This window comes from Lithobates pipiens, unplaced genomic scaffold (genome assembly GCF_037356315.1).
Source record: "Lithobates pipiens isolate NorthernLeopardFrog02 unplaced genomic scaffold, aLitPip1_a1.2 Scaffold_8, whole genome shotgun sequence".
NCBI classification, from domain to species: domain Eukaryota; kingdom Metazoa; phylum Chordata; class Amphibia; order Anura; family Ranidae; genus Lithobates; species Lithobates pipiens.
This window is the reverse complement of record NW_027507903.1, coordinates 65,709,245-65,729,583: the sequence shown is the minus strand read 5'-3', so window position 1 is coordinate 65,729,583 and position 20,339 is coordinate 65,709,245. Positions and strand designations below refer to the sequence as shown.

The window sequence follows — 20,339 nt, the reverse complement described above, 5'->3', positions numbered from 1 at the left end:
TTCTTTTAAAAGAACAGAACTGGACCTAAGTGAATGTCAACGGACAAACGGTCCGTTTTTGTATCCGTTTTTTGCATTAGTTGTTAGGAGCGGCCACCCGGCGGCATCCTAAAAACTGATGACTCATCAGCTGTCAGCGGGGTTCTCTACTGATAGCTGAATTTACAAACAGTTGCTGGAAATTAAAAATTCTGGAAAAAATAAATAAATAAGATGTAGCGCCCTGGGGTTTAGTCAGGGAGCTCCTCGCTAAGTCCTTCGTCAGGAGTAGCTACTGTAGTTAATTGCTAGGGATCCTTTGATTTCTCCCTAAGTTTGGCCTTGTTGCACTTTCCTTTTTTTACACTAGGTGACTGAGCACTTGGAGGCATTAGATTGACAAGGACAACTCAAGGTCAGGTTATGGGTAGATGGGGTATCTCAGCCAATTTTGTTGAATCCCTTGGCCTGCTGGGAGCGCCTATATATTCGGGGGAGGTCAGGTGATCAAGGTTCTTGTGGGCTACCTGGACCGGCGTCTGGGTGGACGTGTGTCATACGCCCCCGGGCTGCTAGGCCAGAGGTTGGGCCTATCCCAGGGGCTTTAGGCTGCCAGGCTGTGTGAGGGTCTATCCAGAAGTAAGAGGGCAGTGCAGGGTTGGGACTGCGGCTTGCAGTCCATCCAAAAGTGATGGTTCTGAGAAGCTGTCAGTGGTCGGAGGTAGAAGCGAAGGTGTCACCATGAAGGGACTAATCGCCTTTATCAGGGACCACAGTGAGTAACTGAAGCAAGTAGCGGAGCAGTATTCTCACCGAACGGGCACTGTGGAGAATCGGGAAACTTCAGGCAATGATCAAGTCAGGGACCCAGCCAGCGGAGGTGAAGCTTGCAGAGCAGCCTTGTGTGTCAAGCCAGAGACCGAGCCGGTTAGCAGGGGTGAAGCTTGAAGTTATCTGAAGTTCTAAGCTAGGGACCCAGCAGGAAAGTGTGGGTTACGCTTGGGGGAGACAGCACCGCAAAAGCCTTGAGGAGCTCACAGGATTCAGAGTTAGTGAATCAGAGGGTCCAGTGAGAGACCGGGAGCTCAAGGGGCTGAAGAACTACAAGAAGAAGTTGTAGTACAGCTGAGAGAACTGTTGAACTATGTGTTAGGAACTGTTTAAGTACTGTTACCATAGGAGACAGCAATCCTGCATGTGCAAAAGTGTCACCTTGCTGGGGCCTTTTCCTGTATGGCTGTCCTCCTATCAAAGTCTCTGAGTCTGCCATTGAAATCGCAACTACTTAAGGGTGTCATGGCCATAACCCTTTTACCCCTACCAAATATAAAAAAAGGACTGTCAAAGAAAAGAAATATAACCTCGTTTACATCCAAGAAGTGTCTGACGCCCAATTACTTTTACCATCTACTATCAGTGTCCATCAGTGCCACCTATCAGTGCCCATCAGTGCCACCTATCAGTGCCACCCATAAGTACCCATCAGTGCAGCCTTTCAGTGTCTGGCGCCTAATGACTTTTACCATCTACTATCAGGGTCTATCAGTGCCCATCTGCGCCCATCAGTGCCATCTTTCAGTGCCACCCATAAGTACCCATCAGTGCCCAGTGCCACCTATGAGAGCTGCCTATCGATGCCCATCAGTGCTGCATACCAGTGCTGTCTATCAGTGCTGCATAGGGGGGGTTCAGTCAGAGGCAGTGGTGATGAGGGGGGTCAGTCAGAGGCAGATGTGGTGGTGGGGAGGGGGTTTAGTCAGGGACAGATGTGGTGATGGGGGGGGGGTTCAGTCAAAGGCAGATGTAGTGGTGGGGAGGGGGGTTCAGTCACTTCTACAAGGAGAGTCAGACGTTCCCATGGCACAGCAGCGTTGCCTCAAGCAGGTCAAGGGTGGCAAAAACACTAGCAATTTAGGTACCACATGCTTGGCAAGGCATTTAACCTCCCAACACTCAGCCCATTGGCAAGAGCACCTGAAAGCCACACAAAAGGGACGTAATTATGCTCCTACTCACTCCTCCTTACCTTTTAGGTGTACCCCACGCTATATCGCATGACCTCTCAGCAGTCTCTTCTGACAGGGATGATGGTATAGCGAAGGGTGTCGCCTTCAGTGCTCCCAAGGACTCTGCTTCTCATGCCTCCGCAAACTTGCGATGCATGGGCTCCCTCATTCTCCAAAGCCTGCAAATGGACCTGAGCATTTGTGGCATGAAGGTGAAGGATCATTATTGGTTGGCAAACCTAAAAACTTATCCCATCCCCACAGAGGGAGTAGAGGATAAAATACTTGAGTTCATGTAATGCTAGTTTTGAGACTTCTGTTGATAAAGATAGGAGCGGTGGAGAAGGGGGTCGCCTCAGTGATGCATTTCAAAGTTGTTTTAGTCCTCGGCACCCAGGCCTGTCACCTTCCACATCCCATAGGCAGCATCTGCATCATATTGTGGGAGATTATCTAGGGACAAAAACAGACATGGAGAGCTTTCTAGTTGACAATCCACTGGGTTACTGGGTCATGAGAATAGACCACTGACCAGAACTTGCCCAGTATGCAATTGAGCTACTGCGCTGCCCTGTGTGCTTTCCGAATGGACATTCAGTGCTGCTGGAGGTTTTGTGACAGATAAAAGAGTGTGTCTGGCCACAGACTCCATTGACAGGCTGACAGTTATCAAAATTAATCATTCCTGGATTAGAAGCAGCTATCTAGCCCCTGATGCCGATGTTGCAGATTAAGTGTTTCTGGGATTTGGAAGATTTTCTAGGCTGCCTAGCATTGTGGGTGTTAATTTTATTTGAAATACATTTTTGGGTATAGGTTTCATGAGTACAATTAACACCCAGGAACCAATTTTTCCACACTTGTTTGACCGTGGGCATATCATCAAAAATTTTTGACAGCAAGGCCAATTCTTGCTTTCATCAAGTGTACCTCTATAGGGTTATAATATGAAGGGACCACCAACACCCAAAGCCCAATTTTTCCACATCTGTTACTTCTTTTCATAGTCTGCGAAATAGACACTAGAATTTATCCAATCAATCTCTAATCTTGTTCCGTGCACTAAACTGTGGCCTAATCATACAGACTGGCTCCCTAAGCCACTTTTATAAAATAAAGAAAGCTTGCAGGGAAAATTTAATTTTATTGGGTTTATAACTGTCATTTTTGCTGCAGCAGGTTCTATACACGGTACAGATGCAATACTTTACAGGCAGACTAAGGGGGCCCCCGGGTACTATATTTAAAGGAATTTTTTTTTTTTATTATTTTACTTTAAGCATCAGTAAAATCAATGTTCATTTGAAAATTATGTTTTTTTACACACTTTTTTATCAATACCGGTCCCCCAGGGCAGTACCTAGACCCCCGAACCCTTTGTATTCCCAATAATTTGCATCTAAGCCCTCAAAATGGACACTTTTGATTTTTCCAGTTTGGGCCCCATAGACTTCAATGGGGTTCGTTATTCGGCTCTGAACTTTCGCTCGGCCCATCTCTAGTGGCTAGGTGGACTTTAGAGGAATCAAAATTCCCAGATTTACGCATTTTAACATAGCTCCCGCAGCCCTAGAACAAGAAGGTTGTCTCATGCAAATGCAAACCATGAAAAGTGGTGGTAGGTTCTGGCTCGCACCCTACTTGCCCCGGCACCTCAGAGTAATGAGCCAGTAGTTCGGCCTGAGATAGCTTCAGAGAGCAAAATTGATTCAGGGAGGTGACTCCTTTTGCACAGAATAGGTTCATTGGCTTGCAATTATATGCAGCATGCTGGGTGCATATTTAAACGCAATGGGCGATTTACCAAACATTTGTTGCAGGTAAATCAGTCACTGTAATTTAAAGTGAAACTAAATTCTGCACTATGGCCTTCCTCTCCATTTATTCAATGTCCATGAGCATCTTCTTCCCAGGTTCTTCTGTGTGCTGGTCTTTGGCCGTCGTGTTGGCTGTTGTAGGATGACATAACTCCCGTGCATGTGCAGTAAAGTATCTTCTGAAAAAATAGTCTGCTTCCTCGTAAAGTCAGCCGTATGGATAAATAAAAAGGCTTAGGTGAGGTTTTATATATGTACACTTTATCAAATGCTAAATCAGTATTACCCTATTGATGCATTCCTTTATTTTCATGCATATGTATTCTTCTCAGTTTTCAGAACAGGCAGCAACTACGAAAAACATTGACAACAGTATTTATAAAATTTTGTGTTTATTGAAAATAATGGCATTTAAATGAAAGGTGAATACACACATATTTTTTTATTCTTTTTTTTAAATCTATATATAAGAAACATACTAGACTACATAAAGTACTCTTAAAAATGCCCTTATAGTGTCTGCAAGAAAATACATTGTCACACACATGCATCTTGTTCATAGTTACTGAACACCAATTCAAAGGCTTTTCAGAACATTGCACATTTTTTCAGATGGGTTTATAATAGATATACCGGTACCGCTAATTCTCTCCAGTCCCCCAGCCTGTTGCAGTTGTTTTTTTGGGGGGGTCCTGTTTTTTTGTTGGTACTCGCTCCCACTTCCTCAATTCTCACCTAGGTGAGGATGATGTCACTCGTCCCACCATCCTTCCTGCCCACAGCCTCCTGGGACTGGACCAGAAGGCTGCAAGACCAGTCTCACTGCCCCGAGAGATCTCATGCATATTCAGTGGAGAGCTGGCTGTGATTCATCATAAAGTCACAGTTTCAGTCACGAAACCTACTCCCGAACCTGCTAATTCAAACAACCTGTAATCAGAAGCACTGACATGAAGTGCCTTCACCAAAACCGTGCATTACAGTGCCTTGAAAAAGTAGTCATAACACTTGAAATTTTCCACATTTTGTCATGTTACAGCAAAAAATTGAAATATATTTTATTGGGATTTTATGTGCTAGATGAACACAAAGTGGCACATAATTGTGAAATGAAAGAAAAATTATAAATTTTTTTCAATTTTTTTTACAAATAAATATCTGAAAAGTGTCAATACTTTGTAGAACCACCATTCGCTGCAATTGCAGCCACATACTTACCTAGGTGGATGCAGCATCGCATCGGATCCCTGCTCACTCCCCCCCTCCACACGCCCACTGGAGGGCTGAGCTGTTGAGGGGGTGGAAGCGCCCGGCTCAGCCTCTCAGCAGGTCGCTGAGAGGCTGAGCCAGCTGCCGGCCAGGGATCTGGGCAGATCCCAACTCTATGGTCGTGATGACGCTGAGCCTGGACCAACTCTGTGACATCAGCAGAGAGCAGGCTTCAGCCTGCTGTTTTCTGAAAATGGGTCACAGGAGTGCAAAACTAACTACACTCCTGTGATCCATAGACGTAGTGCAGCCAAAGGAGCTTTGGCTGTACTTCTCCTTTAAGCTCTGTCAGATTGGATGGAGAGGGTCCATGAACAGCAATTTTCAAGTCTTGCCACAAATTCTCAATTGGATTTAGGTCTGAACTTTGACTGGGCCATTCTAACACACGAATATGCTTTGATCTAAATCATTCCATTGTAGCTCTGGCTGTATATTTAGGGTCATTGTCCTGCTGGAAGGTGAACCTCCACCCCAGTCTCAAGTCTTTTGCAGACTCTAACAGGGTTTTCTTCTAAGATTGCCCTGTATTTGACGCCATCCATCTTCCCATCAACTCTGACCAGTTTCCCTCACCCTGCCGAAGAAAAGCATCCCCACCATGTTTCACAATGGGGATGGAGTGTACGGAGTGATGTGCAGTGTTAGTTTTCCGCCACACATAGCGCTTTGCTTTTAGGCCAAAAAGTAAAATTTTGGTCTCATCTGACCAGAGCACCTTCTTCCACATGTTTGCTGTGTCCCCCACATGGCTTCTCACAAACTGCAAACAGGCCTTCTTATGGCTTTCTTGAAGCAATGGCTTTCTTCTTGACACTCTTTCATAAAGGTCAGATTTGTGTAGTGCACAACTAGTAGTTGTCCTGTGGACAAATTCTCCCACCTGAACTGTGGAACTCTGAAGCTCCTCCAGAGATACCATGGGCCTCTTGGCTGCGTCTCTGATTAATGCTGTTCTTGCCTGGGCTGTCAGTTTAGGTGGACGGCCATTTCTTGGTAGGTTTTCAGTTGTGCCATAATCTTTGCATTTTTGGACGATATATTGAACAGTGCTCCTTGATATTTTCAAAGCTTGAGATATTTTTTTTATAACCTAAACCTGCTTTAAACTTCTCCACAACTTTATCCCTTATGCCCCGTACACACGACCAGACTTTTCAACATCAAAAGTCTGACGGAATGATTCAGGCAGACTATTCGATCGTGTGTGGGCTGCAACGGACTTTTGATTCACAAAAGTCTGACAGACTTTAGAAATGGAACATGCTTCAAATTTTTCCGCCAGAACTCTGCCGGACCCAGAAATCCGCTCGTGTGTGTGCTAGTCTGACGGACTAAAACCGACGCTAGGGCAGCTATTGGCTACTGGCTATGAACTTCCTTATTCTAGACCAGTCATACGTCATCACGGTCAAATCCGTCGGACTTTGGTGTGATTGTGTGTGGCCAAGTCCGTTCATTCGGAAAGTCCGTCAGAACTCTGTCAGAACTCCGTCAGAACTCCGTCGAAAGTCGGCCGGACTTAAGTCCTGTCGTGTGTACGCGGCATTACTTGTCTGATGTGTTCCTTGGCCTTCATGATGTTGTTTGTTCACTAAGGTTCTCTAACAAACCTCTGAGGGTTTCACAGAACAGCTGTATTTATACTGAGATTAAATTACATACAGGTGGACTCTATTTACTAATTAGGTGACTTTTGAAGGAAATTGGTTCCACTAGATTTTACTAAGGGTCCGTTCACACAGGGGCAACACGACTTTGAGCGAGACTTTGGGAGGCAACTTGGACACGACTTGAGTATGAATCACAGCACGACTTGAGGCAACTTACAAGGCAACTTGAAGTTGCTTCCAGGAGAGGAGACTTTACCAGTGGCCAATCACATAATAATCAGCTCTGTGGGAGGGAGGGGTTTGCCTAGAAAAGACAGAGGATCAGACTTGGAGGCAACTTCTATTAAAATCAATGGGTACAACCTTTGGGTGAACCTTTTCTGAAGTCGGAGCGACTTCAGTAGTGTACATTAAGACGGCTCTCATTCACTTACATTGATTTTTAAATGTTGTGCGACTTGAGGCAACTTGGGACGACTTCAAGTGTGAATGGACTCTTAGGGGTATCAGAGTAAAGGAGGCTGAATATAAATGCATGTCACACTTTTCAGGTATTTATTTGTAAAAAAAATTGAAAAAAAACATATTTTCCTTCCACTTCACAATTATGTGCCACTTTGTGTTGGCAGATCACATAAAATCCCAATAAAATAAATTTATGTTTTTGGTTGTAACATGACAAAATGTGGAAAATGTCAAGGGGTATGAATACTTTTTCAAGGCACTGTAGTTTACAGTTCTGCTTTAAATTACTGGTTGGTTTAAGAGGGATAAGCTAACTTGCATATTAGGTGCTCCCCCAACTCCAGAAACAAAGACAACATATATAATAGTTTACATTTAGATACCTAAAAAGCTTTGGCACTTTTTAAAACGAAACAGTACATTTGGATCCTTGAAAATCATGCAGTTTCCTTGTAATAGTTCTCATTGTATCTCATCATTATATAAAACAATCTACTACAATCGAGTCCATGTGGCATTTCCAGTAAAAAAAAAAAGTGTGTGTATATATATATATACACACACACACACACACACCGTATTTAAGAGGGAAGTTTCAGGAAAAAACTTACATTTTTGTATTGGCGTATAACACGCACACGCTATTTGCACCCGATTTTCATGGTGAAAAAGTGAGTGTTATACGCCAATAAATACAGTATACAGTGTGTATATATATATATATATACACACACACACACACACACACACACACACACACACACACACACAAAATATACTGTCTAGACCAGTAGTACTCAACCGGCAGCCTACGGACCATGGAGCCCTCTCATGTGGCCCATGACCTCCTGCACTGGGATGGCGGGTCACTATGTCCAGATCCCGGCTTGCTGACCCTCCCACCCAGAGCATCAGAGGAGATGGAGCCAGCACCTGAGGAAGCAATTGGCTGCGGAGGGAGTAGGAGCTGCATAAGCTGATGCTTCCTGTATAGCACCAGCCCCTGTCCCGGGCGAAGTGCATTTGTTATCCCTCCGCCAGGGACAGGAACCTTTCTAACAGCCAGCAATGCCAATAGTAACTGAAAGATAAAAAGGTATTAAACATCACAGTTAAGCAATGGGCACATTATATTAAACATTATAGTTTTGCAATGTGTATTTAAAAAAAAAAGAGAGTTATTAGACTACTTTCTCACTGATTGATGGGTGGAGCGTAGTGCACCTTCGGCTTTCTTGCAGGTTAGCCGCACTGAGCCATAGACTTCTATTACATCCTGGTATATGAAGGAGTTTTGGTGCACTTTCAGAAAGTGCACCACACCTACAAGATATAAAATAAGTCTATGGCAAAGGGCAGCTAACAAACAGGAAAGCCGCAGATGAACCGAGCTGCACCCATGGGACGGGTTAATTGCAGCGCAACAGTGTGAAAGCAGCCTTATAGGGGGCTCAAGACAGTAACAGCTCATTTACATTTGTGGTTTGGGGGGGCAGTTAAACCCCATAGTTGAGATTTGTTTTTAACACACATACCCCCTCTCTAAACACTGCCCTATGCTTTAGGGAGTCTGTGGGGGTCTGTTTACACTTGAACAGGAGGGACTGCATATGCAGGAACCAATCCTTTCCATTTTCCTTCTGCAACCGCTGAGATCTGGCTTCTCCTCCTCTCCCTCCTGCCGGGATTCAGTGGCTACAGGAGGAAATACTTAATTATGCTTTTCAAAATAAAATAAAAAATTGAAATTCTGTAAATTTTATTTAATTGTGGCCTGCAACTAGTTACCAAATCACTTAGGCCCCTTTCACACTGGGGCGGTTTTCAGAAAAAAATAAAATAAATAAAAATAGCGCCTGAAAAAACTGGCCTCTTTCACTCCAGTGTGAAAGCCGGAGGGCTTTCACACTGGAGTGGTGCGCTAGCAGGACGGTGAAAAAAGTCCCGCTAGCCGCATATTTGAAGCGGTGAAGGAGCAGTGTATTTAGCGCTTCTAAACCGCTCCTACACATTGAAATCAATGGGGCAGCGTGGCTATACCGCCGGCAAAGCGCCACTGTTTTAACTCTTTTTTGGCCACTATCGGGGCGGTTTTAACCCCAGTAAAACGACGGTAAAGCGCCGCTAAAAATAGCGGCGCTTTACCGCCGACGCCCGCATCGCCCCAGTATGAAAGGGGTCTTAAAAAGGTGTTCCAGCCTGGGGAACAAAAAATAAAAGTCAGCAGCTACATATACTGTAGCTGCTGACTTTTAATATAAGGACACTTACCTGTCCAGGGAGCCTGCGATGTCGGCACCCCAGCTGATCTTTGGATCAGCTGTTGCGTGCTGCCACCGCCATCTCTATTAAAGGGAAACCAGCAGTTAAGCCTTTTGGCTTCACAGACGATTCCCTACTGCGCATGCATGCAGGGCGCTGCACTTTCTAATTGGCCCGGCGGGGGAGGAAGAAGGAGGGGGGCCAAACTTCCCAGAAGTGGGGACAGGGACCTGTCAAAAAACAGATACTCGTTCCCCCTCCCCCCTGAAAGGTGCCAATTGGGGGGGGGAGTAAATAAGCGGGTGGAACTCTGCTTTAAGTGGCACTCGCTTTTCAAAAGGTTGAGCACCTCTGATCTAGACTATTTAATATATATATATATTTATACATATACCTCACTTCCTGTCCAGGTGACACCTAGTAACACAGTACAGGATTTGAGGGTAAATCTATATTTTGTAACATCTAAATCTGGCCGTCCGCATAATTATAAATGACTGTAACATGTGTGGCCAGAATCTGAGCAAACAATTTCTGAAAGATGCTATTCTTTATATAAAAACAATGATTAATCGATTGTATCATCACATGTACACCCAGCATAAAAGGGCAACTATATTGCTTGGGATAGAAGTAATAATTAAAAGAAAAACAACATAAACAGGACCAACCTGGTCCCATATGACATAGAATATTCCGTGAGTGTGGCTGATGCTTATATGGCACATGAATAATGAGCACAAATTATATTCGATTCTTTAAAATAAAAAAAAACTCTGTAATATATTACAATGGCACATATATGTCTCTATTTATTGTCAAAGAAAAATACTACTGTTAATAAAATATATATATTTGCAGTACATTTTAAGATGAACTTTACAGCTGGTAAAAACATATGTACATCCCAAATGTAGTACACCTGCTTTAAATATTTTCCATTACATAACATTGACTTTTTGTATGGCCCATTAATAGGCCGGTACGGAATACTGACAAGGGAAGTGACAGTCCTTACACAGACATAAAACATAGACCCTGCTAGGAAATGTCATTCCAAGGCACGTAGCATTCAATCTGGCTGACTCTAATGTACAATTAGTGAGGGTTGTGCTTTCAAGTATTTGCATGTATATTTTTCTATTGAATACTGACAGCTTGTATGGCAAAAGTTCTTTGAGAGACTTCCAGAATGGAAAATTACATTTACATATAAAAGGAAAAAAACCTTTATAGCCTTAATCATTTATTTATTATGTATGTCTGTAATTTATACAGGTCCAGCAAGCAGTGTATACACAAAAATGACACATTGTCCCAGAAGTTCACTTTCTTGAGCATATCTTACGCATGCGGTCAAATATCTTTTTCATTCTAATTGGGATTTAAATTTTTCCTGCCTTTTCACTGGCTCCCGCAGACAAAGTTCACTTCCAGATGATATAATAGGTAATTCATTCTCAACGTGGTGCTTAATTAGGTGACTCACATTGTCAAAAACATGATCTTTAGTCCTCACCTAGGGGAAAAAAAAAACATTGCTTCAGTTTATGGGGTCAATGTACAAACAGTTCGCTGAACGAATGTGACACACATCCGCTCAGCTACAACGAAACTTGCTGTATTCTATGTTACAGAACCATCTGGAATGATCAAAGCGCCATCTAGTGGACAAAATTAATATTTTTTCTAGATTGAGGTACTCAGGACCAAATACTGCATTTTGGCCACTAGATGGCACATGAGATCTTTCTATAAAATGAATACAAGTGTTGTTGTAGCGCAGCAGATAAGTGTCACATTTGCGCAGCAAACTTTTACATCCATCTATACACACACATACACAGTATGTGTGTGTGAAATTTATATATATATATATCTATATAGATATAGATATATAGATATAGATATAGATATATATATATATATATATATATATATATATATATAGAGAGAGAGAGAGAGAGAGAGAGAGACGAAGACTTGGATTCCATAAAGGTTTTTGTGCATGTAAAGGCAAGTGTCCCAATACTTTTGGCTATAGTTTGGGGATGGCCTCTTCCTGTTTCAACATGACTGTGCATAAAGCAAGGTCCATAAAGACGTGGATGAGTGAGTTTGGGGTGGAGGAACTTGACTGACCTGCACAGAGTCCTGACCTCAACGCAATAGAACACCTTTGGGATGAATAAGAGCGGAGACTGTGAGCCAGACTTTCTCATCCAACATCAGTACCCAACCTTACAAATGCACTTCTGGAAGAATGGCCAAACATTCCAATAGACACACTCCTACACTTAAACAGGGCACCCTAGGCACAACCCCTCCCCCCCCCCCAGGTGTTAGACGGACTGACCTTAGGAAGCAGGGGGAAGGAAAAGCCAGACCGTTGCTTCTCCTTCCGGCTGAACAGGAAGTGTGTCTTGGCTGGGAGGAGAATCAGGAAGACAACAGCGAATATTAATTCACTATTGTCACACAACTAGGTGGACTCAGGGCGCAGTGCCCCATATGCCCACGCTGTGAAAATATGAAACATGGTGACATTACCCATATCCCCCCCCCCCCCCTCTGAATTGGGGGATGCTTCTTCTCCCAGCAGCATTCTGTTACCTTGAAGCCCCATACACACTATCAGATTTTTGTCTTCAGATTTACCAAAACCATGTAGTAGAAGGGCCTGCCTGATTGCATACACATTTAAACTCCTAAGGTTTGACCTCATATTATATGGTTTTGGTAAATCTGAAGGAAAAAATCATCAGAAAATCTGATAGTGTGTATGGGGCTTAAGAATTAGCTTTTAACCACTTCAGCCCTGGCCTATAGACATATGACGCCCATATTAACCCCTGCAGCGCCCCCTGGTGTTAACCCCTTCCCTGCCAGTCACATTTACACAGTAATCAGTGCAATTTTATAGCACCGATCGCTGTGTAAATGTGAATGGTCACAAAAATGTGTCAAAAGTGTCCGATGTGTACGCCATAATGACGCAGTCACGAAAAAAAATCGCTGCCATTACTAGTTAAAAAAAAAAAGCCATAAATCTATCCCTTATTTTGTAGATGCTATAACTTTTGCACAAACCAATCAATAATAGCTAATTGCGATTTTTTTTACCAAAAATATGTAGAAGAATACGTATCGGCCTAAACTGAGGAAAACATTTTTTTTTTTTTTTTTTTTAATGAGATATTATAGTAAAAAGTAAAAAATATTGTGTTTTTTTTTTCAAAATTGACGCTCCTTTTTTGTTTATAGCACAAAAAATAAAACCTGCAGAGGTGATCAAATACCACCAAAAGAAAGCTCTATTTGTGGGAAAAAAAGGACGTCAATTTTGTCTGGGTGCAACGATGCACGACCGCGCAATTGTCAGTTAAATCGATGCAGTGCCAAATTCGCAAAAAGTGCTCTGGTAAGGAAGGGGGTAAAATCCTCTGGGGCTGAAGTGGTTAAAATGTACAAATGCAGCAATTTAGAAATTGGATGAAAGGTTTAGCACTGGGAAACACTTTTTGAAAGATAAAAAGTGCATTTTATATACAACTATATAGATCAGACCAAAATGAGGGACAAATGAGGGGGAAAGAGGTGGAATGAGGGACATAAGGACATAGCTCCAAATCAGGGACAGTCCCTCCAAATCAGGGACAGTCCCTCCAAATCAGGGACAGCCAATCATATGATTGGAAAGCTGGCAAGCTTTCCATTAGCCGGCGGTAACTGTGTCGGGAGCACGCAGGGTGCGTGCTCTTGGCAGGGCTTGTTTTACAATATTGCAGGCAAATATGCGACCGCTGGGTGCCAAAGACCACCCACTAAGAGGCCACATGTTTGCGTGCCATCGGAGCAGAGAGGGTAAGGTTGTATGCCTCCATCTATCTTTATTGCAGCATTTCAGTATACACCTGTATTGAAGAAAACAGAAGTGTATACCTTTCCCTCTGGGTCCACCAGTAACAGATGTTTCGGGTGTCCGTCATGTAAGCCACTTAATACATATTGACCAATGGAAGTAGTACTCTCTCGAACCAGAAAATCTCCATCATGAAGGAGAAGGTTCTCCGCTACCTTCCGATTCATTCTGCCATGAAACCACTCTTCTCTCTGTATGGAGCTGCTGACAGGTGGCTTTCCACTTTCACAAGGGGAACCGAGATCTTCAATCACTTTTATTAAAAAGAAAAAAAAAAAGGAAGAATGTAGGAAATTATCACCTAAAATATTCATATTAAAGTATAACTAAAAGGTAAAACTTTTTTTCGGTTTTGGATAGTGGAGAGGGATTAGAACACTTGCCAGGTTGTTATGGCTGTCTGTGTCCTCATTATAGAGACTCTCTATTTGCCCCATTTACTGTTATCACTGCAATTGATAGAGAAAGAATCACAAGTATTGGGTTGTCCCCAGAACAGGAACAGAGGGGAAAACTTCCAATGGGGACATTAGTTCTGGTGACAACCAGGGATTCCCTTGCTGGAGGAATTTCCTCTCGCTTCTTGTTCTGGCTATGGGACATGAAGTCAAGGAAAATCTCCCCAATGGGACAAAGATTGCAAAAGAGAAAAAAAAAACTGACAGGGGTTTTAACCTTCCCTTACTCTATCCATAATGGGAAAAAATTGCCTTGAGTTCTACAGCGGCAGGAGACTTTAACCATTTCCCGTCTGGCCTATGGGGGAACGATGCCGGCGCCGGCCTCTCGTCGATCTGGGTGGATGTCATATGATGTTCTCCCAGATCACGCCACTGCACCAGCTGCGTCCGCAGACACAGCCGATGACTGATCGCTTTACCAGCCCATTACCCGGTACCATGTGACCGTTGTAACCAATCACAGCAGGTGACATGACAGTTGTAAACAATAGAAGACTTCTTTTCAAGCCATCCATTGTATACAATTGTGTTGCTAGCTGTGATTGGTCACAGTGACCACATGGTACAGACTGGGCCAATCATGGCCCATCTGTGCCATGTGATCAGCTGTAGCTAATCACAGCTAATCACAACAAAACAAACTGAATTTATGGATTTCATTTAGTAAAACGCTTGCATGTAGCAATGAAGTTCATTATATTGCTCTGGTCAAAGTGCGTTAAAAAAAAAATCGTAAAAAAAATAAGTAAAAATATATAATAAAAAATAAAAACAAATTGAAAAAAAAAATATATATATATATTTTTTTGTACTGTTAGCAGTCAGTGTCCCTGATCACCACCACGACCAATATATGGTGACACTGTACTGCACTGAAGACAGTAAGTGAAAAAAATAATAATTTCTTAATTTTTCAAAAAATTATGACAAAAGAATGACAACTTCAAAAAACTCGTCATGTCGCTTACTAAATACTTTGGACTGTCTACATTCCAAAAAAGAAAACTGTCCTGACATTTTTGGGCCTCAAGAAATGAGATAGGTTGTCAGTACATCAGGATTGATCAATTTTCAGATATATACCATCGTTTCTGGACTCTAACTTTCCTACAGACTAAATAATATACACTGATTTGGATTATTTTCACCAAAGAAATGTAGCATAATACATTTTGGCCTAAATTCATGAAGAACAATTTATTTGCAAAACTGTATAACAGAAACAAAGAAAAACATGTTTTGTTTTTTTCTGTTTATTTTGTAAAAAAATAAAAAACCCAGTGGTGATTAAATACCACTAACAGAAAGCTGAACAAAATGATAAAAAAATGTCATATGGATACAGTACTGCATAACCGCGCAATTGTCATTCAAACGACATCGCTGAAAGCTGAAAATTGGCCTAGGCAGGAAGGGGGTAAAAGTGCAGTTATTAAAGTGGTTAAAGTAATCCTGTAAAACAATATAATATAAACAATATAAGAGCTACCAGTTGTATTGACATAGCCTGCCAGCAAGACTATCCTAGAAAGGAGACTTTATAAGGTAAATCAACTATGAGCTACTCACAGTCCCCATAATATTGTACTGCCACTTACCCCGACTTGTTCATGCCCCGACTTAGTTGGGGTAGGCGGAACACTTTGCTGGGGGTGGGTCAGCCAGACACTGAGTCCTAACCTTGTTCTTCTAGGGGAAACCCTAACCCTAACCCTCACACCCTAACCCTAACACCCTAACCCTAACACCCTAACCCCCTGACAGGTATAGGCTTACCTCATCCTAGAATTAAACTTCAGCTGTCCTGCATGGGCTGACATTAAAGCATAATAATATGACTGAACCTTTAGAGGCCTGTTTATAAAAAATAACAATTCTTAGACAATTGTTCTGTGCAAATGAAGGGCAAAAAAAAATGTTCTTAAAGCAGAGTTCCACCCAAAAGTGGAACCTTTTCTGCTTCCTCCCCCCGTCGGTGCCCCATTTGGCACCTTTCGGGGGGGGGGGGATGACAGGTACCCTTACCCACTTCCGGAGACAACGCCGCGGCATAGTCCCTCGGAAGTTCAGCCCCCTTCCTCCTTCCTCCACCACTGGGCAGGTTAGAAAGCACCTGAGAGCTGATCCGAAAATTGGCTGGGGTGCCGACATCGCAGAAACCCTGAGCAGCTACAGTATTTGTAGCTGCTGACTTAAATTTTTTTCTTTGTGGGGTGGTGGATCTCCTCTTTAAGCTAACTACTGTGCAGGGGGAATGTTCTCCGTTGATTTAAAATGAAAAATACCGTATTTGGTCACCAGGGGGTGCTTGAACCAGTTCTCTGTTCTGCCTCTCCAGTGTTCACTGGAGCGCCATGCTGGGCAGGGGGTGGGTGCGGCTGGCTAATGCTGTCAGCAGCTCGCTGACGGGCAGAGCCAGCTAAAGCTCAGGCATCTGGGTGGATTCTGACCATATTGTTGGGATACATACTGAGAATGGACCAGCTGTGACATCAGCCAACAGCAGACTTTAGCCTGCTGACAGCTGGATACGGGTCACAGGAGTGCAGAACAAAGTGCACTCATGTGATCCATAGGAATAGTATGGCCAGAAAAGCTTTCGCCCCAATTCTTCTTTAAGCAATATGGACAAACTGTCTGTTGTATGCACCCCCGTATGTCCTATGGTTTCTTCCAACCCTGTAATTGCCACTTTTGCTGGACAGCTCAGTCTGTTACTAGAAGTGCAAATATAATAGGATCTTTATAGCAGCTTACCTGTAAAATCCCTTTCTTTGAAGTACTTCATGGGACACAGAGCCATAGTAGTTACTATGTGGGTTATAGGCCACCTTCAGTTGATGGACACTGGCACACTCTAAGATAAAAAGTGCACTCCCTATATAACCCCTCCCACTACTGGGAGTAATTCAGTTTTGTAGCAAAGCAACACAAGTGTATACCACATAAAGGAGGGACCTCTGTGTCCCGTGATGTACTTCAAAGAAAAAGATTTTACAGGTAAGCTGTTTTAAAAATCCTATTTTCTTATCGTACATCACGGGACACAGAGCCATAGTAGTTACTATGTGGGATGTCCCATAGCAATGCCAACTGAAGGGAGGGAGACACAACAAAAAGTAGGGCAATAAGAGACTAGAGGACTAATACTGCAGCCTGCAGTACCCTGCGCCCAAAGGGGATACCCTCATGTCCTTTTACATCTATTTTATATAATCTGGTAAATGTATAAACTGAAGGACCAAGTTGTGTTCTTACAGATTTGAGCTATGGAGGCCTGGTGATGCACTGCCCAGGAAGCACTAGACAGCACAACAGCCCTAGAGGAGTGCGTTTTGATTTGAGAGGGTGGAATCCACCTCTTTAACCATGAGCTTGAACGATTACTTGTCAAATCTATTTAGAATAGTAGATTTCGATGCTGCCTGTCCTCCTTTATGACTTTCAGGCAACATGAATCCGTTTTCCGAATCTGAGCAATCGCCTTTAAGTAGACATTGACTGTTCTCACCACATCAAAAAAATTTAGTGATTTTTCTTCCAAAGAACAGGGTTCTGGAAAAAGGACAGTAGAACAATATCCTGGTTTAGATAAAAACCTGATACTACCTTTAGTAAAAAGTTAGGATGAGGACGCAATACTACCTCATCCTTGTGAATAGGGATGAGCTTCGTGTTCGAGTCGAACGTACGTTCGACTCGAACATTGGCTGTTCGGCCGTTCGGCGAATTCCGAACGTTTGGGCCGTTCGCGTCAAAATTCGAGTGGCGCGCGCGGACCACAATGCACTGCGGTGGCGCAGCGCATTGCTGGCTCATGATTGGCCAAGCATGCACTGTGACCCCGCATGCTTGGCCAATCGCAGCGCCAGTAGCGAGGAGAGCCATGATTGGCCACAGGCATCCTGCCTGTGGCCAATCATAGCTCAGGCTGTGTAGTGCACGCCCCACACTATATAAGGCCGCCTTTGAGGCGGCCTCGGGTAGTGTGTTAGCATCTGAAGCAGTGGGTGTTCTGTGTACCTTCAACACAGTTACACACCGATCGTTTTTGGCTGATTTCCTATCTTGCTGTTGTGTAGTGGTTGTTGTCTGTGCCCTGACCGCAGTATACACCACTATATTCACCTCACCTATATAGCTAGTGATCTAGCTTTAACCACTTAACAACTGGCCATTGCCGATTAACGGCTTCAGGGCGGTTGTTTAACTCTGAGAGGCCGTTAATTAACGGCCTCCCAGAATTCTGCTCTCGCGCGCCCCCTGGGGCGCGCACTCGAGAGCATCCGTGACCGCCGGGTCCACAGGACCCGGCGCATCACGGATCACGGTAAACGGCCGCTCGTCGCGGCCGTTTACCACGTGATCGCTCCGTCAAATGACGGAGTGATCACTTGTAAACAAACCGGCGTCATGTTATGACGCCGGTTCCTCCCTCCCCTCTCTGTACCGATCGGTACAGCGGAGGGGAAAGAGATCGGTGTCAGCAGCGATGTGGGCTGCATCTGCAGTGCCCACATCGCTGCTCACCGAATTTAACCCCTCAATTCCCTGCCAATACTCTGCAATACCAGTGCATACTCTGCAGTACCCTGCCATTACTCTGCAGTACCCCGCCATTACTCTGCAGTACCCCGCCATTACTCTGCAGTGCAGTACCCTGCCATTACTCTGCAGTACCCCCCATTACTCTGCAGTACCCTGCCATTACTCTGCAGTACCCCCCATTACTCTGCAGTACCCCCCAATACTCTGCAGTACCCCCAATACTCTGCAGTACCCGCCATTACTCTGCAGTACCCCGCCATTACTCTGCAGTGCAGTACCCTGCCATTACTCTGCAGTACCCCCCATTACTCTGCAGTAACCCCCATTACTCTGCAGTACCCTGCCATTACTCTGGAGTACCCCCCAATACTCTGTAGTACCCTGCTATTACTCTGTAGTACCCCGCCAATACCCCGCCAATACTCTGCAATACCCTGCCATAAATTGCCATACCCAGCCATACTCGGAGATACCCAGCCATACTCGGTGATACCCTGAAATACCCAGCCATAGACGCCCCCCACCCCTCACCGCCCTCCGGTGCTTCTACCAACTTGCCAGTACGATCAAAGCCAGAATCTTTTTTTTATTTTTTATTTCAGGCTTCCCAGCCTAGAGGTGAGATGTGGGGTCATATTGACCCCCAGATTTCACTGTAAAGAGGACCTGTCACCCCATATTCCTATTACAAGGGATGTTTACATTCCTTGTAATAGGAATAAAAGTGATCAAAAATATATTTTTGGGGAAAAAAATGTCAAACTAAAATAAATAAAGTAAAATGAACAATAAAAAAAAAAAATTTTTTTTAAAGCGCCCATGTCCCCATGTGCTCGCATGCAGAAGCGAACGCATGCGTAAGCCCCGCCCACATATGAAAACGGTGTTCAAACCACACATGTGAGGTATCGCCGAGAACGTTAGAGCGAGAGCAATAATTCTAGTCCTAGACCTCCTCTGCAACTCAAAACATGTAACCAGTAAAAAGAAATTTAAAGCGTCGCCTATGGGGATTTTTTAAGTAGCGACGTTTGGCGCCATTCCACGGGCATGTGCAATTTTGAAGAGTGACATGTTTGATATCTATTTACTCAGCATAACTTCATCTTTCACTTTATGCAAACATTGGGCTAACTTTACTGTTTTTTTTGTTTGTTTTTTAAGCACAAAACAGTTTTTTCCCCCAAAAAAACGCGTTTGAAAAATTGCTGTGCAAATACCGTGTGAGATAAAAATTTGCAACGACCACCATTGTATTCTCCAGGGTCTTTGCTAAAAAAAAAATATATATATAATGTTTTGGGGTTCTCTGTAATTTTCTAGCAAATAAATGATGATTTTTACATGTAGGAGAGAAATGTCAGAATTGGCCTGGGTGCTCCAGAATGCCTGATGGCGCTCCCTGCATGTTGGGTCTCTGTATGTGGCCACGCTGTGTAAAAGTCTCACACATGTGGTATCGCCGTACTCGGGTGTAATAGCAGAATGTGTTTTGGGGTGTAATTTGTGGTATGCATATGCTGTGTGTGTGAAATAACCTGATAATATGACAATTTTGTGGAAAAAAAAAAAAGGAAATAGGCCGTCAGTACTTCAGGTGTGATCAATTTTCTGATATTGGCACCATAGCTTGTGGACTCTATAAGGCTGCTTTCACACTGGGGCGGGAGCAGCGTCGGCGGTAAAGCGCCGCTATTTTTAGCGGCGCTTTACCATCGTTTTAGCGGCGGTGTGCGGGGGTAGCGGGGTGGTTTTAACCCCCGCTAGCGGCCGAAAAGGGGTTAAACCCGCCCGCAAAGCGCCGCTGCAGCGGCGCTTTGCCGGCGGTATTGCCGCGGTGTCCCATTGATTTCAATGGGTAGGAGCGGTATAGGAGCGGTGAATACACCGCTCCTTCACCGCTGCAAAGATGCGGCTAGCAGGACTTTTTTCACCGTCCTGCCAGCGCATCGCTCCAGTGTGAAAGCCCTCCAGCTTTCACACTGGAGTTAAAGGGG

General features: G+C 43.8%; 1 protein-coding gene across 1 annotated transcript in view; it reads right to left on the bottom strand.

Annotated features, from left to right (window-relative positions):
• Positions 1-4,177: 4,177 nt before the first annotated feature.
• SHC4 (SHC adaptor protein 4) overlaps positions 4,178-20,339 on the bottom strand; it is a 141,448-nt gene continuing 125,286 nt past the window's right edge. Inside the window, exons 11-12 of the mRNA XM_077472634.1 lie at positions 13,354-13,586; positions 4,178-10,930 (exon numbers count right to left, since the gene is read on the bottom strand). Coding sequence (XP_077328760.1) covers positions 10,781-10,930; positions 13,354-13,586 — 383 coding nt within the window. The 3' untranslated portion in view covers positions 4,178-10,780. The remainder of the gene's footprint in view (positions 10,931-13,353; positions 13,587-20,339) is intronic.